This window comes from Fukomys damarensis, unplaced genomic scaffold (genome assembly GCF_012274545.1).
Source record: "Fukomys damarensis isolate Sample0158 unplaced genomic scaffold, DMR_v1.0_HiC HiC_scaffold_24, whole genome shotgun sequence".
NCBI classification, from domain to species: domain Eukaryota; kingdom Metazoa; phylum Chordata; class Mammalia; order Rodentia; family Bathyergidae; genus Fukomys; species Fukomys damarensis.
This window is the reverse complement of record NW_022900936.1, coordinates 47,064,774-47,092,561: the sequence shown is the minus strand read 5'-3', so window position 1 is coordinate 47,092,561 and position 27,788 is coordinate 47,064,774. Positions and strand designations below refer to the sequence as shown.

Sequence of the window (27,788 nt, the reverse complement as noted above, 5' to 3'; positions counted from 1 at the left end):
CGTGTTATTCTAATATGTATAATTTATTATATAAAGCCTAAAGAAAAGACTTTTAAAATACCTAATTTCATTTATCACTGGTTTAACTTAAGACCTCATGGTTAGGCCTAACAATTATTCTCTATCCAAGTATAAAAAACTTAGTTGCAATGCATATGTTTCCACATGTAATTATACTATTTTTATTAAAATGTTAATAAATTACAGTGGCTTGACACATGAAGTAGAAAAATGTTATTTGTATTTCTTACAAAAATTAATAAACTACAATATGCACTTTAATGGAGGTTTAGAGAGATTTTGACTTGCCAAAGTGAATGTATTTCTAACAACTTTTTGTTCAAAATTCTTCTTAAAATATTTTTACCAGCTGCACCTCAGACAAAGGAATATTATCTAAAATATATAAAGAACTCAAAAAAATCAGCCCCCCCAAATACAAAGACCTGATTCAAAAATGGGCATCTGAAATGAATAGACATTTCTCAGACAAAGAAGTAAAAGCAGCAAGTAAACATATGAAAAAAATGCTCCACATCACTGGTCATTTGAGAGATGAAGATGAAAAGAACACTGAGATTCCACCTCACCCCAGAGAGAATGGCTGCTATCAAGAAATCAACCAATAACAAATGTTGGTGGGGTTGTAGGGAGAAAGGAACCCTTCTCCATTGTTGGTGGGAGTGCAGACTGATGCAACCACTACGGAAATCAATATGGAGATACCTCAAAGAGCTGGGATCAAAGGTTCCATTTGACCCAGCCATCCATCTGCTGGGTATCTTTCCAAAAGAATTAAAAGAACCATACCTCAGTGATATGCGCACATCCATGTTTATAGCGGCACAGTTTGTAATAGCTGAAACTTGAAAATAGCCCATTTGCCCATCAGTTGGAGACTGGATAAAGATGTGTTTTTTCTATAAAATGGAATACTACTCAGCCATAAAAGCTGAGAAATTAGAGTCATTCATAGGAAAATGGATGCATAATAAGCTTATACTCTTAAGTGAAATAAATAAGTCACATGTGTAAATACCAAATAGTTTCTCTGGTGTGAAAAACTATAATTGTAAATAAGATCTTAATGGTATAATTGACAATGTGAAATAGGAAGAAAAGGGCTAAAGGTGTGGGGGAAGTGGGAAGGAGAGGAGAGGGGAAATAGGGAAAAGAAAAAGATATGAGAAAATTGAAAAATGGAAATAAAGTTTTTATAAATAGGTAAGGGAGGAGGGGGTGAAGGGAGGACAGGGGTATGGGAAAAAAATGAGAACCAAGACCTGTCATGTAAAGGTACAAGATCCCAGTGGTGAATGTAACTGTACTGTATACCTAAAATGTACCAATAAACTCAATGGGGCAAAAAATTCTTCCTTACATATCATTAATTCCTAATAATTTGCACATTGCATGCACTGTTTTTAATGCTAAACACTGGGTGTGTAATGTTGTGAGGAAAGAATCCACAGCACCTATATCTCTCAGACTCCATATTGTTTGACAGGAGCAGCAAAAGGGATTTGAGACAGACATCATGCACCAGATATAAATCTAGATCTCTGAACAAGGTTATTAATTGAAATATACTGATAGAAAAATGGTCCCTTAAAGTACAAACATCTGTGGGCACGGTCAATTTTATCTTCTATTTCAATAGCTTTCTTTTTAGTTGATATTATTCTTTATCTTAGAATTTTTTGGTTGCAACTCATTTCTAAATGCACTCCTTCCAAAAATACACATGAAAAGCATACGCAGTTTTTAATAACTCTAGTTTTCTGAGAATTTTGCATCTTGAGAAAGTGTGTTAACTTATTATAGAAGACTCATAACATAACCACATAATTAAAAGAGAAATCATTTTCCCAGAAGAGAAACACAGGTAGAAATGACGTTCTAACGAGAAGATAACCTGGGTTTTTGTCCATTACCTACGCTGAAATTATAGACAAGCAGATGTTCATGAAAGACAAGGCATTTATGTATTTTCCCATAGAAACAATGTTAAAATTGAGAGCTGTGTTCTTGACAAGAGACTTGGCATGAAAATAAGCCTAGCATAGGCCAACAATATCATAAAAACAACCATAAAATTCATCCATATATTAAATAGTAAAATTATGCTCAGAGTTCAATAAAATGAGCATAAATATATTATGCACATTGATTATACAAGAGGGCACTCTATGCTATAAAGTATGCATGCTGTCCATAAATAAAATTGTACTATCCTATGAATTAAAACTACTTAAAATTAATATCCTAGCTATAATAAAGATTAAACATTTAATTAATATTTACTCATCTTCTTAGAAATTTTATGATTTTAACGGCTAGGATCTCTTAAGTTGCTGTCCAGGGAAGTTTGAAGTGGCATTTGATCTTCAAAAGATTCCATGTCTTTATTCACATAATCCAAGCTGGTATATATTCTGAGACTGCTCAGCAGACTATATTATAAGACAAATAAGCTGAAAATATGCATGGATTATAACCCACAAACATGGATTCTTTGGGGTGGCCAATAAACTAAAATTCAGAACCAAATCTCAGACACACTTAGAAAGATCAGAATAGTATAGAATTACAAAAATGAAAAATGGAAAAGACCCAGAACAGGAATTGCCCAGTATTAATGACACATTAAGACAATAAACACTGTATCTCATGATTCTAGTTTATTTCTGGCCCTGGCTAGCAAGCAATAGGAACAGAAACAGAGAAAAAGGTTCTGTAGGTTGTCAGAAAACTGAAATCAAAGATCAAAACTGAAGTTCAGCCATGAAAGTTGACAGGAATGAGAAAAGGTCAGACTTGATGGCCATACAACTGTCAGAGAATCCCCAGAGATCCAGTGGCGGTGAGTCTTAGAGGCAGCAAGACAAACTGAAGTCCCTCATATCACCCTCAGGGAGAGTGTCCCCATAATACATAGACAAAACTGGCTATGCAGTAACTTACAGTTAGGCAGCCTGAGGCAGGGCTAGGTGGCATTTCCTCCGATAGATAGATAGGAGTGTAAACATCCTAACTTGATGCTCAAAACTGAAGCTCATGTTTTCAAAGTATAATCTTTACCTTAGCCTCTTTGAGCTGCTGTAACAAAAACACCATAAACAGCATGGCTTATAAATACTGACATGTATTTCTAACAGTCCTAGAGGCTGGAAAGACTAACAGCAAGAAGGCGCAGATGCCCAGTGAGAGCCCATGTGTTCCTACACAGTGCCTTCTGTCTACATCCCTACTGGATGGAAGAGTCCTACAAGCCCCCTCAGGCCTCTTTTATAAGGATGATATTCAAAAGACTTAAAGGAAAAATTTTCCAACAGTGGTGACACCTTTGACCAAGAAGATGTCAATCACCTCCTAATTGCTTTCTAAACATTACACTATTAATGCTGTTGCACTCAGGGTTAGATTTTAATGTATGAATTTTAGGGAGATGCAAACATTTAGACCATAGAGATCTTGGCGGTAATTTGATATATAAATGCTCTTTCCAACAAATAACTGTACTGAAGAAGAACAAAACCTTGTAAATGTGGTCCTTCTGCCTTCTTTTGTTGTTGTTATTGTTCCAGGATGGAACTCAGGACCTTGCACTTACGCAGGTGGCAGCACCACAGAGCTAAATCCTCGGCCTTCTTCTTATTATTTATATTCTCATTTATTAAACCATTTGCTCTTTTTATTGGTGCTATTCTACTAAGAGCACTAAGGCTGTCCCAGGAAATGCAAATGAAAACCCAGGCAGTACCTGAAGAGGAAGAGCCATAACTGTCCTGTTCTGCTTTCATGCGATGCAATCTAGGCAGCTATTGAAGCAGTTTTCTGAATTTGACCTTGGAGCTTTTCATTTTAGTTTTTGAATTAGGTCCATTACCTATATTGCATTTATAACACTGTAACATACATAATGAAGGAATTATGGGGCCAGGGATTTATCTCAGGGGTTCTGCCTCCTGCTGGAGGTGCTGGACATGGAACTATAGGATTTAATATTTGCCCTGCTGGATGTTAGTCTGGCTTTGGTTTCATTGCTTTTATCCTGTGCCATTGTATGTTAGAAGCGTTTAACTTTCTTTTCATTCTTACAAGGGCTCACAAATAACAGTTAGCCTAAAATTTCAGAGAAGACTTTGAAGGTGGACTTTTCAGCAATGCTGAAACTGTTAGGATTTTGGCAACTTTTCAGAGATGGACTAAATGCATTTTGCCTAAAGAGATGTTCATAGGTCTTTTGGGATCCTGAGTGAAATGTAATAGTTTATAGACTGATGCTTGACCAAAGCCTCATCTGCTCATAGGTGGAGCTTTTAGGAGTTCACTGCATCATGGGGGCATAATATTCACTGGTGGATGGTTCACCTGTGAGTTTTAGCTAAATGTGATATTGGGAGGTAAAATGGGTCTGAGGGAGTAGGTCCTTGAGGGGGTGGCTGGAAGAGTGTGTCTCTTTTCTTCTTCCCCTGGACCCTCTGTGTGCATCCTACTTGCCTTACCATAAACAAGTATTCTCTGCTAGGACCCTCTTCCTTGCTACTCTGCCTTCGAGCCAGCCCACTATGAATGGAAATCTCTCCAAACTGAGCCAAAATTGATCTTTCCTTTTATTCATGTGGCTTTCAGGTATTGTGTTCCAGAGAGACAAGAAAATGACTAAGATAGAGGTACATTTCCAGTCCTAGATAGTGGGTCACGTGCATTCTTCTCTCTTTTTGGAAGTATTTGGATAATGTTATATGTCTATGATGATTTCCTTTTAGTTTTTTGGAAGTGAATTCAGTCTTATTCTAGGTCAGTTGTTCTCAAATTCTAGCATACAGCAGAATTACTGGAGTGCCTGTTAAGCAGGGGTTCATGTTGGTTCATTCTGTTTCTTATTGACTATACCTGTACTTGTTCTTCAGAAGTTACATTTCATACCAGTTTCCAGAATATACTGAGGATGCCCTTTCTGAAACTTTTAGGACAATAGTGCTAGAGTTATTACAAATGTTTTGATTTATTCCTTTTTACTGCAAACCAATGTCATATGGTGACCTCATATGATATGGTAACAGTTATAGAAATGAGCAACATACTTTTTGGGGAGGTACTCAATTTCTTATTATCTAGTATGTCAAGAGCTCCAAAAGTTCCAAGAATGAATTTGCATAGCTTATTCATTTCATAGTGAATTCCACATTTTCTCCATGCTTAGAAAGCACTTATATAGATGACAAGTAAAATAAAAGTTTACAACAAAAATTTCTCTCACTTTGAAATTTATGCAAAAGTCCTACCCAGTTTAGATTTCTGGGATAATCCTGAGTAAACAATATAATCTAGAAAGCTTCACCTCATCAATATTCTTGGAGTTGTTCATTTTTCTGCCAATAATCAGACAGAAATGATTTTGCTCATATTTTGCAAATGACTTTTAAAAAAATAATTTCCATAGCTTCACTGGAAGGCTTAGACTTTTATACTTGTCAAAGCTGAGGTAGGGGAAGCTATGACTGACTGCTTCATTTTGACAGTTCCTTTGGAACAATTATTTAATGTAAACATTATTTAAATGTGGAAGTGGAGTGAATATATTTTGCTGTGTTTTTAAAATTTAGTCTCAACATCTTATTTTTCATCTACATTTAAAGCAGCACATTATTCTTTGCTTCCTGCTTCCATTTAAAGCTATCACAGAGTTTAAATATTGAGCGAAGTAATTTTGACTACAGAGCAATAGATAAACACATTGATGTGCTACCCGTGGCTCTGTTATTCTCTTCAGCCCATCTGATGGGGGGAAATAGTTATTTTAAGATGAGGCAAAATATAATCCTTTTCAAGTTGTACATTTGACAATTTAGAAAACCACACACGATATCAGAGCTTTATTTCAAAACTCCTGGGTGTATAAAGTTACTTTCACTGATTGCCATTTTGAAGGAAGATCTTGCCGCTCTCTTCAGACTTGCAGGAATTATAGTAATGTTACAATGGAGTTGTATCACAGTTATATTTACAGTGGAGTCCTGGCCACTCATTTTGAGAGATATTTAATAGTTAATAAAGGGGATATGGAGAGTTGACAAAGCAATTATTATTGTTCTGACAGGAAGATGAAGTGAGGTGAAAATGCATAGGAAATAATCACTTGCTTTCTTTAAAAAATGGGTAGTGTTCAACTGAAGGGCATAATCTGAAGAGTTTCTGTATTTTTTTCATATGCCATTTCTCTCAAGAATCAGCAGGCAGTGAGTGGTGTTATACTTATTCTGGAAATTGCCTTTATGTACAAATCGCATTCATTATATGCAACTTTTCTCAGCTCTAAAGGGCAAGGAGAAAACAAATTATTTGAAAATAAAAAATAAATATAAGCTACCACTAGTATAAATTTTTTTCCTCAGGATAAGAATGAAAATGCCTCATGTTGTTTTCAAACATTACAGCCATCAACTCCAGATAGCACGGACAAATATAATTTTCATTGTTGACATAATGAAGATGATGATGCTTTTCAGCCATTTCCCAGAGCATAAACTCGTTTTCTGCACTTGCCCGGTTGTGTGACCATAATGAATGCTGGTAGTGTGGGAAAAACAAAAGCACAAATGAAAAACAGTGAGTCAGATGACACATACGCTGCTGTCAGTAAGAACCAGGGTGCTGATATCTGCTTAGTACTCTGCCAATGAAATGCGTAGCATACCGTTTGCATATTGAATAAAATGTAAAAATTGTCCAAAATTAAAATAAATTAAGCCACTGTATTATCATTATCTCTCAAAAAAGTTTAAAAATGTGTGTTCTTGGGCTATGTGTTTATTATATTAAATAGAAAAATATTTAGGACATGAAAATAAATATGTTAATGAAATTATCTCAACAATTCAGGCAGAACTCTAAGCCTAACCTTAACTCTTAACACCAACTACGTTGAATCTTATGCACAGAAAAGAAACCAAACGAAGGTTGAGGAGAATTTATGTGAGTTGGTGGAAATTCCATCCTAAGGGAGTGAATATATGGATTGGGAAGGCACTGCAGTAGTGATCAAGATTTCTTGATATAACTGTAAATGGAAGGCCAGATGTATGCACACTTCCTTAACCTAGAACATCTTGTAGCAGGTTATTAATTAAATAAGCATACTATTCTATTGATTTAATCATAATGTTTATGGTGACATTAAATGAGATCCTGATCCAGTCCTACAGGCACAAATCATCTATGGTACACTGCAACAAAGCATTAGGATGATGTATTTCTGAAATAAAAGAAACTCTTTATGTATCCATTGATGAACTGGAAAGCAAGCATTAAAATTTCAATAAATCCTTTATCAAATGATAGTGAATCATGAAAGCATTAAAATTTTGATAAATCTTTTACCGAATGAGAGTGAATTTCCTTCACTCCACACTGTGTTTAGAAAGTGAGATGAGATACCAGAAAGGCATCTAAGTTCCACTTTAATCGATTCCAGAGGGATTACTGGGTTCTGTTTCTTTAACATGTGCATTCTACATTAGTCACTGCCGTCTTACTTTAGCTACATGGTAGAAGGACAATAGCTTTTAAATAACAAATTAATTATATTCCCAAGTAGTACATACTTAACTAAAAACAAGTATATTTCCTGAAGGTAATTTTTCATTTGTTGCAATTGTTCACAACTATTAAAAATAAATTACAAACTATTTACAGGAGGAGAAATAGCTTCAGAAACTGCATAACTTTGAGTTAGAGTTGCATGAAATTGTCAAACAATAACTGCCCCCAAATTTCCAGTGTTACTTGATTAGTCCAACCAGCAGGATAACTGCATAATAGATTCTGCTCTGGGCAATGCTATCGCAGCTATGCCCTGATGAAAACTAACCTTGAAATTTGGGTCGCAGTGCATTTCACTCAAACTCCATGTAGCACTGCTCTTTTGTACATTAACAAAAAGGAAAAGGAAACAGAGTATTGAGGTAATTATGTTGGTGATTAAAGAGAAAAAGGAAATACTCAGATACTTGGGGCAAAAGAAATTGGAGGATTGGACTATACAAAATAGCAATCTAAATTCTCAATTTCACTATGACTAGAATACAAAATATTTTATAAATGAAAATCACTGACAGAAATTTCTAAATATTATGTCTAGTATAAATGAGCAGAAGCCCTCAAAACTGATTCATTCCTTGTTATCTGAGCAACAAGTGACATTAATCGGGCTATTTTAGTTCTCTGTTATTCAAATTTGCAGAGTGATGCTGCATGCCAATAAACTATCAAGTAAGATATTTCACAAACATGAAAAATAACTTTTTAACTCAGTTTCCACTTACACTGAGCCTCTGAAGGAGACAGAACGACATCATGAGAAGTACACTTATCAATGATTTCAGTTCTACCTCCTGCCAGTGAGCCGGTTCCTTCTAAGAAGAGCTCTCACCGCTCAGTCCCCAGCACAACCCTCTCTCACTGGCCTCCATCATCTCTCTGCTGCCCAGTGCTATGCTCTTCACTGCTCTGGCCTGTTGACACTGCTGATGTCATTGGTGATCAGCACACCCAATGTTAACCCTATAGGATGTGGATCTTTTGTCTGCCCCAAAGTAATTTGGGAGAGCTCATCAGGGTTCACATATTTGTGGCCTGTTCTTTCATTTGATCACTATTTTTCAGCTAATGTAAAAGAGGACCCTCCACTCCAAAATCATTTATTATTAAATAATAAAAGATATTAAATATTATAAAAATACTTCAACTGTGCTGTCAAATTCATAACACTTTCATTTATTCGTTCCCTAATGTTGCCTAACTTAGTAGGAAGTTTTGCTTTTTAGTAGTGTGATACAATCTGTCAAAGGTCTGCACAGAATAACAACAAAAAAAAATTTAGCCTTCTTTCCTCATTGCTTTCCAGCCTTGGTCATTGGGTATATTTTGAGGGTTTGTTTGTTTTTTTTATTTTCTGCTTTCGGGTTTCAACTGGAATATCATATCTTCCTGCCAGCCCTGAGCCTACCAGAGTTCAGATTGGAACTATACTTGCAGCTTCTGAATTGCAGGTCTTGTGCAGCCTCCAGAGTTACCTGAGCCAATTCTTTATTGTATGTATATAATCTATATAATTATACAATTTTATTATAATGTTTATATAATTATTATATATAACATATAATTTGTATATATGCACATTTATACACACACATATCCTGTTAATTTTTTTCTCTGAAGAACTCTAATACACCAGGCCACTAATACATCCATTTTGTTTGCTACTCAAATATTTTTAAAATTTGTTTTCTGAATTACAAATGTATATTCTTTAATTTAAAAGATATCCCAACTTGTAAACAATTGAAGGCCCTTCTTCTTAAAAGTAATTGATCTATATTATCCAATTCTCTTTAATATAAATATGGAGTAAAAGTGAATGAATGTAGGTCTCCATCCGTTGGACTCATTTCTGCTAAGTTCCCCAAACTACCTAATGTGCGTTCAGACACAAGAACCACCTCAGTATTGAGAGGGCACCGCTCCAATCTCCTTGCACAGATCACTAACCTTCCTTGTTCCATTAGGCAGATTATTTTATTCTATTTTTATCATTTATTAATTTATTTATTTATACCAGGAATAGAACTCAGGGCTTAACACTTGCCTGGCAGGTGCTGTGCCACTGAGCTACACCCCTGGCCCCAGCAACTTGTTAGACTAAATCTTTCTCAGCACTTGTGAAAATAAGAATAGGATGCTAAGAGTGAAAAGGAGAAATATGTGTTTTTAAAAACCAAGCCAATATATTCAAGATATTCATTTATAATTATTTTATTAAACAATCATCTTTTACATGTCATCAGACCTTACCCCTGAAGTGCAAAACACAGTTTGAGGTATTAAAACTGAAGAGACATTTGCACATGTTTTGTAAGGTTTTCACACTATAATAACCAGAAAACTCAGTGTAACTAAATACTACAGATAACAGCAGGTTTGTAAGAACAAAGTTTTATGAAACAAACCTGGATTATTTACTTGTAACTCCAAAAAATGAAGAAAGGGTGGCAAAGAACAATAGGAGGCTTAAGTTGCTCCCAGAATGATATATGCCCATTATTCAGTTCTATAAAATGAAATACAGAATTTAAAAGGTCAATAGCTGAAACAGTAGCCATCCCAAAAGTATGAAAATCAAACTACAGACCAACTTCAATGATACAATGTTCTATTCACAAAACTTAATCCTCAGATCAATGGCAATTCATTTATGGTGCCTGAAATAGATTCACCAGAATATTTCAGTACTAGACATGTATACACAGGGTCACATTGGTAGCGCAATCTTTTCATCAGCTTAGCACTGACAAAGATCAGAATTTTCACGTCAAAGTTATTTTGAAGTAACACAGGGAAGAAGAGATTGTTTTTTTAAGGGATCTAAACATTTTTGATGTTGAAGAAATTACCTAAAGACTTTCCACATCTTTTTTCACTTTGTGCCTGTAGCTTAAAATAGAAAAGATGAGGCAATTATATAGCTAATCATCATAACACAAACACTTGCTTCTGAAATATTCAGGCAAATTGGGAAAAAAATGTGTTTTTGACTTGATGATTTATTTATTAATTTACTATGTTGATACTCCATTTGAAGCAAATCTAAAACTGCACAATGATTTGCATGCAGTGTAGTAAAATAGGTCCTAAATAATGAGGCACAAGTGTTGAAAAAAATTACTCATCACAGCAATATTTTACAGTTAACATGGCTCTTCTGGTAGCCATATATGCTAAGTTTTGGTGTTTATCATTGAAGTGTTTTTATTTGTTCAGTTCTGTGGATAGTCTTAACACAGAGGTTGATTATTTTCATAAAAACATAGGCTGCTTAAAATTCAACTTTAAAAAATTCTGCAAAATTTATAAAAAAACTGAATGCTCTTAGAGTTTATAGTTACAAGAAAATTCTGTTTATCATGTGGCAATTGTGGCACCTACCAGAAAATGCCTTAGAAGGAAAATTTCTCTAGACTATTTTGCTTGACATCAAAAATTGGGGCAAAAGAGCATTTTGTTCAAGTAGATACCAGTAAACTTCTGCACGTTACATTTAATACAAGTCTCTTCTTTATTCTAGGAAAAAACAGGAACCCGAGTTGTTATAAACCCCTTATATGAACACTTAAGGAGTGGAGACAATGTCCTCTTCCCATAAGCATGGTTTGTTTTCTCATGCAATGATTAGGATTAGGGATAATTTTTGCAGAATTGGAGTGTAACTCAGGGGTAGAGTACTTGCCTAGCATGAGTGACGCCCTGGGTTCAATAGCCAGAAACTCAGAGAAGGAAGAGGTGGAGGAGGGGGGAATATCACAATTGTTTCATTGCTGGAACTATAGCTACAGCAGCAGCTGAACGGCTTCCCTCCAAGTGTTATAAACATATGCTGATGTTCTGACATGAATCAAAAGGGGAGAACCAGTTGCAGTCACACCAGATTAATATGATCTAGGGAAAGAGTGTCCTTTGGAAAGTAGCAACTGTTTTTCCTATTTACTATTTGTGTTTGGGTGTCCCTGGTAGATATACATTTCCCAGGATTTTGGTTTTTCTATTTGTTTTTTAGGGTATATTGTCAGGCATGAAAAACACGCCTAAACACAGTAACTCAGAGAACAAATACCTAATTGTCATGTATGTTAAATTGGATGGTCTAATCAGTATAATACCCTAGGTGGAATATATGTAGTAAAAGAAAATTCAGCTTTCATGATATGACCACATATGCAAACCTAAAGCCATTACATTGATCTTCAAGGCTTAGGGAAAAAAATAAAACAAATTTCACATTTTTTTCTAAGTCAACTTTTTGTCTCTTAAACCAGTAATCTAAAAAAAATGAAATAAACTAAAACATGACTGATCCTGTAAGATCTAAGTCCTGAATATTTTTTACTTATTGTCAAAATGCCCATTGATGTCATGAAAATAGAGTTGGCCACATATACAACTGACAATAACAAAATTAGAAAAATGATTTTTACTATCATCATTCTGATGAGATATACTGTGAAATCTATCAAACCTACAAATATCAAGTGATGGCTGGCATTCAACTCAGACAGAACATTGACTGCAGTGATACATAGTGAGTTAAGCCTTCTCCCAAGAGCAGAACATGGCACAATCACTCAAAGACTGGGCTTCTTATGCCATTCAACACCAAACTGGTGGATCCCTTCCTGTGTAGAAGGGCCAATGAGCACAGGAGAAGAGAAAAGCTCGTGACTCCCAGAATAACCATTCCCGATATCAGTGCACTGGTGATGGTGTTCAACTGGAAAGGAGGTACACTCAGAGAACCTGCAAATAATCACAAACACTGCAAAGGATTGTATAAAAAACAAACAAACAAATGAAGCCGCAAAACAACAAATTATATGATGCTATAATCATTAGCCAATAGATTGCATGACTTCAAAAATCATCATTGATATGTTATTTACAATATGACTTTTAAAGCTAGAGTTCATTACATTTCATTGATTACAGTTCATAACTGATCACCAAAAACTTTTCAAACAGAAATTTCATTTGTAATAAATGTTAATTTTCTTACCAAGGTGTGAATTGTTGGTTGGAGTCTCATCTAAGGAGTAAAAACAGGAAAAGAGAAATAACAAGTCTCTCCAATATTTATCTTTGTTTACTGAGTCTATAATAACGTTTTACCTATGTTTCTCTTGATCTCTACCCACAAACTCCAAAGAGAAGGCATAACTGAAGGCCCCTTTTAACCCCTTCTGCTTTCCCATTTTTCTGTCCCACATTTCATAGTGATTTCCATGCCCACATCCTGACACTTCCCTGAGTATCCAAATGGAATTGCCAAATATATTATGCTATATTCTCTCCTTCTAACTTTGATTCATCATTATCTCACCGGTCAGATTAGTGGAAACAGTAGCTATTAACAGGTACTACATTTTTTATGGCCCTATAACCTCCCATTTGTTATTTGTTACAGAGAAATATTCACTATTTCTTGCCACTCTATTTTAAGTGTTGCCCATTTGCTCAACATAATCTTCAAAAACATCATTCAATTTCCAGAAAGATAAATTCACACTTGATAACTTAATAAAAGGGAAAAATAATTCTTGAGCTTCAGTAGTTTTATTAGCATCTGTTAGTCAAAGATCAAAACTGTTGATTTTTCACTTTCTTTGGCAAACATAATAATTGACCATTAAATACATTCCCTTGTTTTCCCAATTCTTGTCCAAATTGAAATCATGTCACTACTAACCCTTGAGCTTATACAACTATTGATTTCATATTTGTGTTAACACGTCGGTTTGTATGTGCCTGTGACTGTTAGTTATTTGAACCATAAAATTTGTGCAGTTCACTGTTTATTTCTGGAGTGTAAATAGTATTGTAATTAATGTATGTGTGCTGCTGCATATTATAAAAGTGTTCTCACATGTTATCACATTGAATTCTCACAATAATCATTATTGCTAATCCCATTTTACAGGTGAAACTTCTATCTGTCACAACCTCTGGAAATGTAAACATATGCTTAGATCCAAATTCCATTTTAGAATCCTTTTTCTAAAATCATATATACTGCACCATGGAGATGACTACCTCAAGCTAAGAATTCCAGGATTGGTATTTAAAGTAATAATGAGAGAACCTAATGAGACATTAATAAAATCTCTGATGTCATTTCTTTTCAGAGTTATGAATCTTGACAAAAACGATGGTTTTTCCATCTGATCTTAAAGTACAGTGTTCAAAATTAATACAGCATTAATTGACAATGTGAAATAGGAGAAAAGGGCTAAAGGTGTATGAAAAGTAGGAAGGGTAGGGGAAAGGAAATAAGGGAAAAGAAAAAAAGAATGAGAAAATGAAAAAATGGAAATAAAGTGTTGTAAACAGGGAGAGGAAGAGGGTGCAGGGAGGGTAGGGACAAGGGGAAAAAACGAGAACCAAGACCTGTCGTGTAAAGGTACAAGATCCCAATAATGAATGTAACTGTACTGTATACCTAACGTACCAATAAACTCAATAAAAAATTAAAAGAGCATTCATTTATTAGACTGTTGCAGTGTATTAAGTAGGAGAAAAACTCCACAAATCTTTGTTATAGGACAGTTTCAGGAAAAGCCTAACCTCCAACCAACATACTTTATAAAGACACTTCCTTCTCTTGGAAATAGAAGAGATGAATACACAGTGATCAGTTCATTAAAAAGATCTGCATGTTCTTTTGCAAGATAAGTTGCCTTACCAGAACATAAAAGTGTAATTAATATACAGCACTTAAATTTCTCTTTGTAAAGTTCTTTTTTTTTTAGAAGTCACACTTAAATTGTTTTATAAAACATACTGAAGAATGGAAGACTTCTTTTTACAAAGTTTTTCAAATAAGACAAAAGTACGTATTGAATCTCTCACTACTTCCTCTATTTTGAGGTTAATAAAAGGTAGACCTCCTCCTCAGCTCCCCGTATTACCACCAATTTCCGTAGAACAGTATGTGAGATATCATCCATGAGCTCTTAGCTATGGACAAAATCTTCCCGTGTGTGCCAAATGAGCACATTACCTTCTATTTGCAGAAATGAAAAAAATGAAAGTATCCTACCACTGGCAAGTGAACAAACAATAAAACAGTTGAGCTCCTTTGTCGAAGATGAGGTAGCTGAGTACATCTGCATTTGATTTTGTGTCTTCCAGTCTGTTCCATTGATCCTCAGGCCTATTTCTTTGCCAGTACCATGCTGATTTTATCACAGTGGCTTTGTAGTATAGTTTCAAATTGGGAATTGTTACACCTGGTGCCATGTGACTGTTGCCTATAATGGCTTTTGCTATTCTAGGTCTCTTGTGGTTCCAAATGAATTTTTGGATTCTTTTTTCTAGTTCTGTGAAATAATTTATCAGGTTAATGTTTCTTATGTTCTCCAGTTTTTGTATCATTGTAACAAAAAGCACTGTCTGGTTCAGAAACGAAGAGGTAGACATTTTCCAGGAAACTTTTGTCACCACACAATTCTGTTTTCCCTTACATCCACTTGCTCTTGAGATACACATATATGCTCAGAGAAGCACACGGAGCCTTCTGAAATTAGAACAAATTCAATAGCAAACTTGGTGAGCACTTCAAAGAATATGTTGCTACCTGAGGATACACAGAGGAAGGCAAGAGTGGCAAAGCCACAGCTGTTTCAAAACCAGATACAGCAGAAATTGTCATTCTTTGCTTTTTTTTCCATATAAAAAGTTAGAATAAATGGGAAATATAAACATCTGTGCAAACATATGCAGAACAAATATCTCCTTTCTTATCTCTGAAAAACTTTACAAAAAATCTTTACTCATCATGTAAAAAAGTTTACCTCTAAACTTTCTACTTTACAATGTGTTATGTTTAGTAATACTTTATTTCTGAACTCTAAAGTCCCTGAAGGGAAAATGTGTGGCCCAGTTCTTGGTAAAGTACCTGTCTCAAGCATGGGCTAAATAAATATGTTCACAGGAATTATTAACTACCGACAAAACTGAATGATACCACTTGACAAGATTTGGCTTGGGCTTCTATAAAGAAATTTATATTAACAAAACAACTAGAATTTATTATTTCCAAGTGTTTATGCCAGAATTGCAGCTTATAGGCATTTTCCACCTCAGCAGTTTTAACATTTGGGAACTTTAAATAACACTAGTAATTTTGAGGATTTTGTGTTTTGAAAAATTTGACTATTTCCTAAGTCAACAAAAGGATTGAAATAGTTGATGAGAAATAACCAAAATAGATTTTGACTTCATTAAAATAAAAGCAAATCAGGAGGTGTGACAATTTATTAAATGAGCTAAGCTAGATGTATATGGATAAGGAGTGTTTTAATGAACAAAAAGAACGAAACTTTTAAGTGTCAGAGAACTTCAAAGACAGAAAATCAAGCCTGGTATGGACTTGTCTATATAAAATCAGCCACAGGGCATGGAGAGATAAGTTCTAGCTGATCTAAACTAACTAACTAATTATATATACATATATATATATGCAAAAGAAAGAGGGTAGCCTCGTCAATAAGCTGAATGTTACACTCACATAGACTTACCTGTGGGTAGACCTGGTATGAGTTCTGAGTTATGTGTTCATGTGGAATTAAAGTAAATGTATGTACATTATAGTTCTACAATGTAAATATGGTTATATGTGAACCTCTAAGCAATGAGGCCACCATGATCACCAAAAAGTGAATACCCTACTGCTACTTAACACAACAATAAATCCAGAGAGAGTGAGCAACCCAAGGCAGTCCAGAAGGCTGAAACTTGATGGGTCAGGGCCTTTACTGGTGGAGAGACCTGATGTGATGCAGAGACAGCTCAAGTGTGCTAAGGAATAAGTGACTCCTTCAGGTCAGAAATGATAAAGAAAGAAACAGCTCTTTGAGGTTTTAGCACAGATATTTTGGGCCACTGGATATGAGATGGGTGAAAACTATAGACCTAGAAAACTGGCTAGCTATGCTAGAGTTAAAGATTTCTAGTTAATAATCTTCTATGAGATCTGAGACTCTTAGAAATGTTTTGTCCTTTTTAAGAAAAAAATATCTTACAATAATTACTCAGAACTTGTAATATTTAAATTTGGTTTGGCCCAGGTAAGAAGAAGGCAAGAAGGGCCTGGGATTTAGCTCAGTGGTTCAGTGGCCTGCTTCGCAAGCTCAAGGATCCAAGTTCTATCCCCGGTAGCAAAAAAAAAAAAAAAAAAAAAAAAAAAAAAAAAAAAAAGAAGAAGGCAAGGAGGTTATTAAGAAAGAAAAGACATTTACCTAAGATGGACAAAAGATGTCTTTTTCAAGGTTTTAAAACAAACTGACTCTAGATGTGCCCCCTAAGAAAGCATTCCTAATTACTGGCAATAAGAACTGAATTTTGGGCCAGGGATTTAGCTCAGTGATGCTGCCACCTGCCTCAGAAGCAAAAGGTCCCTAGTTCAATCCCCAGTATAAAAAGAAAAAAAAAAAGAATTTAATTTCTATCCCATGTAATTCTACAAGAAATTTCTTACAGCTCCAAAGAGTTAAGAATTGGGATTTACAAAAAACCCCATAAGGTCATTTCAAACCTTAAGAGTAAATCTATAGGGACTGGGGACTAATTTTTAAATTTCATATTTAATAAATTTTGGTATTATTTTAAGGGCCTATTAGTATCTTTTAAAACAATGCTACGTCTACATAAATATAAGGAGGTAAGTAATTAAAGCAATCATCTTTACTGTTTAGGCAAAACTACTGTTTAGCTTATCATTTGCCTATTTTGGGAAAACTTGCTTTTTACAAGCAGCATAGGTAAAAAAGTGAAGAAAATTAAAATGAAGATAATAAGAAGAGCCTTACAGCTAAAATAAAGTGGAGAAAATATTATTAGTATATACTCTAAACCAGAATATGTCTTCTGTTTTGTAGACAAATTCAAAACACAGAATTAGAAAGAATCTTGAATCAGACTTTGCAAAAATCCCCCATTTTAAACATGAAGAATCCCTTGCCCAGAGTAGTGAACTAAAAACCCTTATCTCATGCCTTGTTAGAACAAAAGGTAGACCTAAAACTAGCTTTTCCAAGTTCCATTTCAGAGTTTACACAAACACCTCTGGATGTTTGTGGGTGCACACTGACTTAAATCACCCTTTGTAGTGTGTGTGGGTAAGTATGGGCATGTGTATGCACACATATTATATATAGGAGAATATATAGGTATAAATAGTTGTGTCCATTTGCTACATAAATGAGTTCACTGGATAGAGACAGGCAGTATAGGGTTCTGGAAGAAAACAAATGGCACTCACACTGGGCAAGTTCAGAAATGTTTATTGGAATTACTTAAAAAGATGTGGGGAATTCACCAGAGAAAGTCAAGTTCCCCGGGCAATGGATTAAGGGAAGAACTCAGAAATCGTAGTTTCAGAATGCAGGCACAGCACGGACTTCACATTTCTGGCCATCCCTGTGCTGACAGAGCCATCCAGAAACCAGGTGGAGAAAGAGTCAGTGGGCACAGCCCATGTGGGTGACTGGTCAAGGAAGAGAGTAGGACAGGAAGAGGAGAGCAATGTGTAACAGCCCAGGGTGTGTGTGTGTGTGCGTGCGTGTGTGTGTGTGTGTGCGCGTGTGTGTGTAAAGGGAAATGTATATCCTTTGTGTAAAAGTTGAGCAAACAGGAAACTAATGTGAGATTTAAGTTGTTTAGCAGTTTGTCTTGTCTCACTGTTTAGGAACAACTTTCAGTTCTCTTTAGAAGCCAAGTGATGAGCCATTTTGGAACCATCTATTACTACATATAAAACAAAGAGCACTCCTACCGCTCCGAGTAATGATGGGACCAGCAGAGAGGACTGCGTTTCCAGAAGTGCTTTGGGGGCTCCAAGTGGTCCTCTTTTCTGCATCTCTCCTTTCTCTGTGGCCACAAATCTGAGGTGTTAATGAAAACAAATGAAATTCCACAGTAGCACAAAATTGTTTCTTTATAGCCATTTGGAAAGCAGATTCTTTTGGAAGAGACACCACATGTTCAATTTTATTCATTTCCTTCTGTGCATTTATTTAATTACTTAGCATATAAATGCTACAGTGTTTCTTATCCCGGCTTGGGCCACATTTCTTATTTCCTCCTGCTATAATTGTGTACTGCTTCGTTAATTTACATAGCTCAATAGCTCTTCTAAAAAGAGCTGTGTTTATCAAATTTTTCTACTTTTATTTCTCTCAAGCCTTTAATAAATTCTTCCCCAAAATATCGGTCAGCACACTCACAGTAATGTGGATCCTCCATTTACCTCCATCTGATAGAGCTAGTTAAGATGAAAGAGATCTGTGAGTGTGAAGAAAAAGCTTCCTCTTTATGCATGAGCAGAGCAAAAATATAAATATATTAAAGCTACTTCAAATAAAAAGGCTTGCATTGTTTTTGCTAATATTGATGTAACCCTGGGGGAATGTCAGAACAGAATTTTAGAACTTTTTTTTTTATTCATTACTAACTGGATCTATTATTTGATAGTGGCTAAAGATCCATACCTCTCCTAGATTTTTCCTTTTTTTTTTTTTTTTTTTTTTTTTTTGTACTGGGATCAAACGTGGGTCTTTGCACTTACAAGGAAGGCTGCAGAACCACTGAGCTAAATCCCCAGCCCCTAGAGTTTTTACTTTTAATCCAAAATATTCCTGGGTCATCTGGCAACAATCTTAACTTCTAGCACTGGCTCAGTCCAACCCCTGGGTTTCCCATCCTCCTCTGCTCTGCTCACACCATTTTATGTAGCTGTAGACACTGAACATCCTTGATATGGAGTGTGTCTCACACTCCTGACTTTACCCCTATGGGATATATCCATCTTCAAAGTCACAGCTAGGGCTCATTCCATCAATTGTTTCAATCTCCCTTCTCCATCTTTCTCATGATGGTGAACGCTGCCTCCTACTACAATACATACATTTTTCTTATATGTACCATAAGACATGACAGTAAAATACAGGCTAATTGAATTCAGAATTTATGATTATTTCATCTCTATATCCCCCATATAATGGTTGGAAAAAGATAGGCATTCAATAGATCTTTACTACATGAAGCAATACATTCTCTTTTAAACCATTTAACCTACATAGAAATTAGCTCTTGACCTTTGATAACCTGTCAGCTTAGGCCAATTCAACAATTTAGAATAAAGTGGTTTTAAAACATACTGGCATAAGGAAGGGGCAGTCATCAGCTCTGCAGAGCTTGGTGACACAGTGCAGGAAAACGGTGGACATCTTCTGATTTTTGTGCTTCACAAATCGGAACACCTCAAATGAAAACCGGCCTCGCTGACTTCTGCCATTTTCAATGACAGTGGTCTGAGGATCTTTGTCACAGCTGCATTTTAGGGAATGTGAAAACAGCACGTCATTGGAAAGTACCAGTCTACTGAGTCTTTCAAAATATTCCATAGTATTAAGGACACTTGATTACATTTTGAACTAAGAGAACCATGTCTTACAGATATTTCATAATAGCATAAGTTAATTCAATAGATATGAGTTATGAGAGGAGTAACCTGGATGATACAATTTATCAGATTAGTTTATGAATAAAATATCCCCATCAAATTTAGGAGAATCATACAGTGGTACTCAGTCATGAACTTAATTCATTCCATGATTCTGGAAAAGATGGCCTACTTCATGTTTGTCACCTGATGCAGAGTACACAAACAAAAAGAAAATTTTGCCAAGTACTTCTGTTTGGGAATCAAATTGTTCACAAACACAACTCCGAATCTAGGTACCACTGAACTCTCATAGGATTCAACAAACTCAAATAATATAAAATATATACGGTGAAAAGTTTCCCTCCCATCTTTGTCCACATCTTTCAAAACTGATTATCTTATTTTTTCATTTTCCCATGACACATGAAAATAGAAACATAAGAAGATATTCTTATGCATATCATGAATTCATATGAATATGAAGATGTTCCCTCCTCCTTAAACAAATGATATTTTCTTAAAATGTTGGCAACATATCCTATCACTCTATGTTAACATCTAGACAGTCTTCTCATTCTTTTTACAGAGCAATGTGCTAGGGTTTATTTAGTCAATTTTCTGTTTTATGTATACTTTCATTTATCTAATCAGTCTTTTAAAACAAAAAGAAAAATTTTGAACAGAATATATGTTTTAATGTGTGCAAAATGTCAAAAATATGCCTCTGAGATCGTTTAATAGCAATTGCCTCATTGCTTGCTATAAATTTTGCCATTTTAGACTTTGCCAGCAGTTTGTAAAAACAATCCTTATTTTTCAGAGTTTCATCAACAAAATGTATTGATAAAATTTTGGTTTGTTTCATATTTGATAATAAAAAGAAACCATCACCATATATTTCAGTTTACATTTGTCTTAGTGTGAATGAGTTTGTGTCTCTTTTCTTCCACTTTGGAGCCATTTGTTGCCTTCCTGAAAAGTGTTTGGTTCAAATACTGTCAGGCCTTCTCTGCTACTGGCCTTCTCTCTGATTCTTACAGGTTCTCATATAGTAGGAAGAGTAGTGCCTGCTTTACTATGTCAATTCTAAGTCTTTTTACTTTGTCATTTGGCTTTAAAGTTTTAAAGGCATTTTTCAAATTCTTTCATTCCATTTCTAATACTGTACTTTTTACATTTAAATTAGTAATAAAGTTAGAGTTTATTATTTTATATTGAGTGACATATACAGCCCACACTCTTTTATCTCTTATAAATTATCCAGTGCTCTAATTAAAAATCTGCTTATCCCACTGATTCGTGGTTCTATAGTCTATCAGATACTACATTTTTGCATGTTTTGAGATCTATTTCTTGACTTACTATTCTTTTATTCATGTATATATTCTTGCACAATATCACATTCCTTTAATAATTGTAGAGTTTTTTCTGTGACATAAAGAAAGATCATATCCTCCTCATTTCCATGTTTATTTCCCACTTGTCTTTCTGTATTTTATGGCTTATCTGTTTTTCTTTATTACATTAGTTTATAATTGTCCTATTTTTTCAAATTAAGTGAAAGTAGGGTTAATTACTTGATCACAGGTTTTGATTTATATTCAATTTTTTATACAAATGTTAGGTGTTTTTAAATTTCAAAGTGGTAAAGGCATTTTGTTTTCTGACATTATTATAAATTTCTATTTCTCAATATATAAATTATTGATCGTATCATTTATTTTTTTATTTATTTTTTTTCAGCTTTAATTGAATTTATTGGTACATTTTAGGGATACAGTACAGTTACATTCATTGTTGAGATCTTGTACCTCTACATGACAAGTCTTGATTCTCATTTTTTCCCCTTACCCCTGCCCTCCCTTCACCGCCTCTTTCCCTGCCCATCTACAAGCACTTTATGATCATATCATTTAGATCTTGTGTGTACTTAATGGTTGACCACCAGAGTTCAGTTTCCAGAGAGGTTAATTCTCCAGTTTTTATTGCATTTCTGTCTTTTCTAATTTCCTCTACTTTCAACTTTCTGAAATCTTCATTTTATCCAAAGTACCTTTTCACCATGTGAAGGTAAGATTTTTTTCTTTAAATATAGGAAATTACAGGGCCAGGGATTTAGCTCAGCAGTTCAGTGGCCTGCTTTGCAAGCGCAAGGACCCATGTTCAATCCCCATATCAAAAAATAATAATAATAATAAAATAAAGAAATATAGGAAATTATCTTATTAATTTTTATTACTGTGCTTTCATTTAAGATTTTAATTATGCATATTATAAATATATTAAATTTTGTTCACCTACCCTTTCTCTATCATTTTGATTTTTATCCCTTTTAACTTTTCCTTTATATTTGTACTTCTTATTTTTGTCTTCCATGTCTCATGCTGTGCTTCCTGCTGTGTTCATACTTTCTTCAATTGTAGCTAATTATGTCTTTCTTTTTTTAATCTTAAAATTAGTATTGAAATATTCAAGTACAAATTCATCTGTTTTATGACAATGTACTTTTCCTGGTGAATTTAGTTCATCTTTAAAATTATTTTTTCTTTCATTTGCAATATTTTTCTTTACTTAATTGAAACACTGCAGGGAATGACTGTATTTGTTCAATATTCATATTTGAAAATTTTTAATTTCCCTAAATCTGTAAATTTCAGGAAACTCCCATGGCAACTGGGGGATGGTAATGAACTTTCTCAAGATTTCCCTCAAATCCAGGGCTCCTTCTGTTTCACAGTGAAAGACAAACTGGATAGCTGTGTACCAACTGTACAGCAATATTCTCTACCTTTCTGAACTTTTGGGACACAAGCTACCCCTCCATTTTGCATATTCTCCAGCCCTGGTGGCTGATCCCATCCCTGCTCCTAGCAACTTCCACTCAAAGAGCCACCCTTTCCTTGCAGCTGTGCCTTATGGAATCTGTCACCACTAGGACCTCTCAGCATCCAGTTTTCTTCCATTTCTACCATTTTTTCCCACACTGCCTCCTGTACCATGTTTTCCTTCTCTTGATTGCTTTTATCAACACTGTCTCATAATTTGGATATGTTTTCTGCCTAGATTCAGAAAAAGAAAATGATATTTTGCAGGACTTTGGGTGGGGGTCATTGTTTCATTTGTTTGTTTTATGTTCTAATTTTCAAATTTTCCTCTAAGAAAACAGAAAAGTTTCAGAATTAAGCCACCATCATATTCATATTAGAAGTCTGAAGATCACGTTACAGATTCACAATATTTGATCATTGTAGAAATTTTGTCAAACAGAAAAAAATGTCAAAACACAATGATACATAATTTTACCATACGTAGACAACCATCGAGAACATTTTGGTGTTTTTTTCTTACTGTCTTTTCTATCATATAAATGGAGGCCCATTGTATATACAATTGTATATACTGATTCTTTCCTTTTGTAGTTTAATATACTTAAATATTAAATAGATATATATTTTTAAGGCTATAAGAACAAAAAAGACAAAAAGAGAGAATACAAAATAAAAATAGACCATTTTTCCATTAAATAAATAACTACAGGATTCTGCCATCTGTGAGAATCTCATTATACTGGTTCCTCACTTTTTTTCTAACTGCTGAATGTACAATGTGTTCCCATGTTTTACTATATTAAATAACACCAATAGACTAGAACATCATAAATATTCTAAAATATACTTCTCAAATTATAAAAATGAGATGAAACAATATGAAATGTTTTAAAATGTGATATGTACTCACATTTCCCCCCATATTTGCCTAGATGAACACTTCCAGCAATAGAATATATATTTCCATTTTGACCACATCCTTTGAACATCATCTTAACTTTGACTAGCTGATAAAACACATTCCTTTGGCTTCCCATTATATTGTTCCCAACCTGTGTCAATAAGCTGCAATGATATGAGCCAACTACATTTTGCACGTATGATTATTAGACATTGCTTGGCTTTCAAGTCTTTTCTACTGTCAGATAAAAATGCTGAAAGGGAACTAGAATGATTGAATGGTTTTATGATCAATGTCCCCTTTCCCCAAATGTAGATTACATTCACTCTATCACTGTCTGTTGGAGAATGAACTTGAAGTTATGGCTCTGATTTTTTAAAAAAAGCAGTTGGAGGCTAAATTATACTTTCATATTAAATACTGATAAATGATCAAAAGCATTTGGGGGTCTAAATTATAGAGACGAGTACTTTAATTTTACTCTCCTTTGAACAGATGATGAGATGGGCTAGCTGCAGATAAATAGTGCCTTCCCACCACCTTTCTCTTACTACTAATAATGCCCTAACTATTCTTTCCTAAGATAGTGAAATAGTTTGATATCTTCTAAACATGAATAAAACATCTTAGTGAACATAACAGAGTTAGAGCTCTCATTCAACAAAAACCTTACCAGCATTTTGTGTTGAAAACTTTCTTAACTGTACAAGAACTAAAGATTCAAAATGTAAAACTTTAAATTTGAAACCCACAGTAATGCCTTATAATTTATCTAATCTAGATTTTCCATTTCAGTTGTCTACAACTAGGTCTTTGGTATCAATACAAGATTTAGACACTTACCTAAGGAAGAGATCATATCGAATATCATCATTTGGATTCCCTGATGGGGTTGTGTAGCAATAATCCATTAAGACATTCCATCTGCGGAGAGAGATAAACAGAATCTAAACTCAGTCCCCTTTTGAATATTGGTTATTAGTCCAGAGGATGTAAATGTTGACAAACTTGTTATCACATGATGTTTATTTTTATTACTTATTTGCAGAAGCTTCTCATTTATTATTTTTTTTTCCTAAAAAGGACATGTTTAAAGATGTGCAACTAATTCTCATCCCCACATGTGGGGGCTAAGGCTAATGCCACAACTAAAATTGTGTAAAAGGTAAATAAATGGTCAAAGTCTGAAGAAAAAAAATACCACAAAATAGGCTGCATAAGTGCTTGTATGCTTCATTATAAATGATGTTCCTTTGTTTCCAGAAGTTGCTGTCTCTAGCACAGGGGAAGTGTGCAAATTACACACTGGCCTCAGTGAGGGTGGGAGTCCTCATTAGGCACTTTGTGAGGAAAAAGAAAGCCGTGAGGCAAATACACAGCTTTCCTCCCTAAGGCCAGACGGGACCTAGGTTTATACATGGCTTCCTTCAGCTCTGGTTGTGAATGCCAAGAATATGAAAAAATCCTGTGTTTACTAAGGCATTTTTAAAGAGTCACATACAACATTGATTACAGAGAAAGAGAAGGTAAAACAGAACCCAAATTCTAGAATATATAAATCTCCTCACCATGCAAAGTTTAATGGTAACATATAAGACCCCCCAAAACAATTTACACATATTTTATAAAGCAAGATTGGACCTTCAACTTTTGCATTTCACTTCTGTTTTGGTCACTCTAAATTTTTTAAGGATTATAGAAAACTAAATTGATTTTGTTCTTTCCAGATACGTTTCTGAATATTCATAGATATAATTTTGGTCCACTTCCTTATGAAAACTATTATTTATTTTTTTACTAAATAGTAATATACATACAGAAAAATGCACAAATCAAAAGTGTTAAAAATGACTAGTATATACGATTAATCGTCTTTCTGATCAAGAGATAGAACATTCTGGGCATCTCAAAAAAATCTCCCCATGTCTTCACTATTGGAAGACTTGTTATTCTCCAATTAGTGACATAAAATGAGTGCCAGCCCTTAAATTTTGTAAATTTTTGTTTTTCTTTTTATCAGTATGCCTAAAAGGTGCAGTAATGAGAGTGTTTTTCAAATTGAATTTAAAAATGAATGCTCTAACTTTATGACTTAGGAGATTTAAATGTCTGAGTCAGCAAAATATAATAATTTGAAAATACCTGCCATCCAGATTAGTAGCTTGTACAGCTGCAAATACTTTGGTTTTCAAAGGTAATCCTATACTTGGAATAATTAACTGTTCACTGTAGGTTGAATCCTAGTGATGAAATAATAAACAATTAATCTATCATTGCCTTCCAAAAAAAAACCATATTTACCACCTACTACAGTGTTTACCAAAAAAAAGAGCAGGTAAATCGACATAAATATACATAATTAACTCCCAAAAGATTTTATTTAATCCTCTGGTTTCTAGCCTAACTTCTCTTAAACCATATCCTTGTAGCAAATTGATTTGTTGATAAATATTTTCCTTTACATACTTGTTAATAGTCACAATTTAATTTATTTTCAATGGTTAGTGGCTAATATTCAGTTTGCTTAATATTCAGTAGCCAGTGTTCAGTTTATTTAAATTAATATCTCATTTATTAAATTATATTAGTGCTAATATTCAGATTGTTTAAATAAAATTGATTTCAATTTGAACTCTTTACTGTTGGAGTGTTAAGTCTTACACTTTTAGTGATTTTTCACTCACCCAAAGTCATTATCTAGTAACTTGAAATTACCAAAATGTAATTGAAATCTTAAGAAAAAAAAAGTTGAACACATTCTCAGAATTGCCAAAACACATGCCACAGAGTTTGGCACAAAATTCCTTGGCGGTCACTTATAAAATGGGCTTCATTTTAATCTCCTGGCCCTTCATTTAGACCAATTCTAAAGAGTTTAAATACAGCACTCCCAATCTACAGTACTTTAAACTAGCAAGATTAAATGAGCGTTATAATCTGAAAGTGAAGAAAAATGCAGAAAATAATATAGAATACAAAAAGAAAAATGCTCAAAATTTAAGAAGGCAAGTTGTTTGCCTCACTAGAAGTTTGTTTCCCCACTGCCCAAATTTTGTGCCTCTAAAGTTTTGTAAGAAAACAACATTAATAATGGTCATTAAGAAGTTTTAAAGTCACCAAAGACACAGGCAAGATTTGGAGACTACTTTATTTAGAAGGCTGGAAAGAAATAAAAGTATTTTGAATTTTTAAAATTAAAACAATAACAGTTTGGCTACTTTACTTCTGAAAAAAATTATATTATGTGGAGAATTTCATTTTCAAATATAACCAGATAAATAATGGATTATATGCTATACATAGAAACTTTTACCCTTTTCTATTATTTTCTGTATTTCTAACTATGTTCTATTTTTCTGTTATGAATGATGTTATTCTAACAATGTGTAATATTTTAAAGTCTTCTTTGTTCCTTTTCCCAATGTCCCCAAGAAAACTAAATTTTACTAACTAGCTGCTCTTTCATATTTGTATTGATATTACCCAGAAGAATATCTCCTTTCCTTATGAGTAATACATAGCTAAGTCATTTGAAAATGATATATGACCCAATTGTGTTTCATCATTAGTCATCAATGTTTTCCTCCTGAGATTCTTTCTAAGAGGTAATTCTGGCATAGCTTCCTTTACTCTTGTCAGTGCTGTATAGATCCTAAGATCAATTTTATTTTAGTTTTTCTCCAATTTTTTTTTATTTTTCAGCTTTAATTGAGTTTATTGGTACATTTTAGGGATACAGTACAGTTACATTCATTGTTGGGATCTTGTACCTCTACATGACAAGTCTTGATTCTCATTTTTTCCCCTTACCCCTGCCCTCCCTTCACCCCCTCCTCCCCTCCCGATCTACAAACACTTTATTTCCATCTTTTCATTATCTCACATTTTTTTCTTTTCCCTTTTTGACCTTCCCCTACCCATCCCACCTTCCCTACACCTTTATTTCTCCAATTTTTAAAATATATGCATAATTTCCACAACCACTTTGCAGATCTGCTACTTC

General features: G+C 34.3%; 1 protein-coding gene across 1 annotated transcript in view; it reads right to left on the bottom strand.

The window, feature by feature from the left end:
• Positions 1 to 12,178: 12,178 nt before the first annotated feature.
• Zpld1 (zona pellucida like domain containing 1) overlaps positions 12,179 to 27,788 on the bottom strand; it is a 40,832-nt gene continuing 25,222 nt past the window's right edge. The window contains exons 5-10 of the mRNA XM_010614578.1: positions 25,928 to 26,025; positions 24,629 to 24,709; positions 19,770 to 19,941; positions 18,386 to 18,494; positions 12,611 to 12,640; positions 12,179 to 12,354 (exon numbers count right to left, since the gene is read on the bottom strand). Of these exons, the coding sequence (XP_010612880.1) occupies positions 12,179 to 12,354; positions 12,611 to 12,640; positions 18,386 to 18,494; positions 19,770 to 19,941; positions 24,629 to 24,709; positions 25,928 to 26,025 (666 nt within the window). The remainder of the gene's footprint in view (positions 12,355 to 12,610; positions 12,641 to 18,385; positions 18,495 to 19,769; positions 19,942 to 24,628; positions 24,710 to 25,927; positions 26,026 to 27,788) is intronic.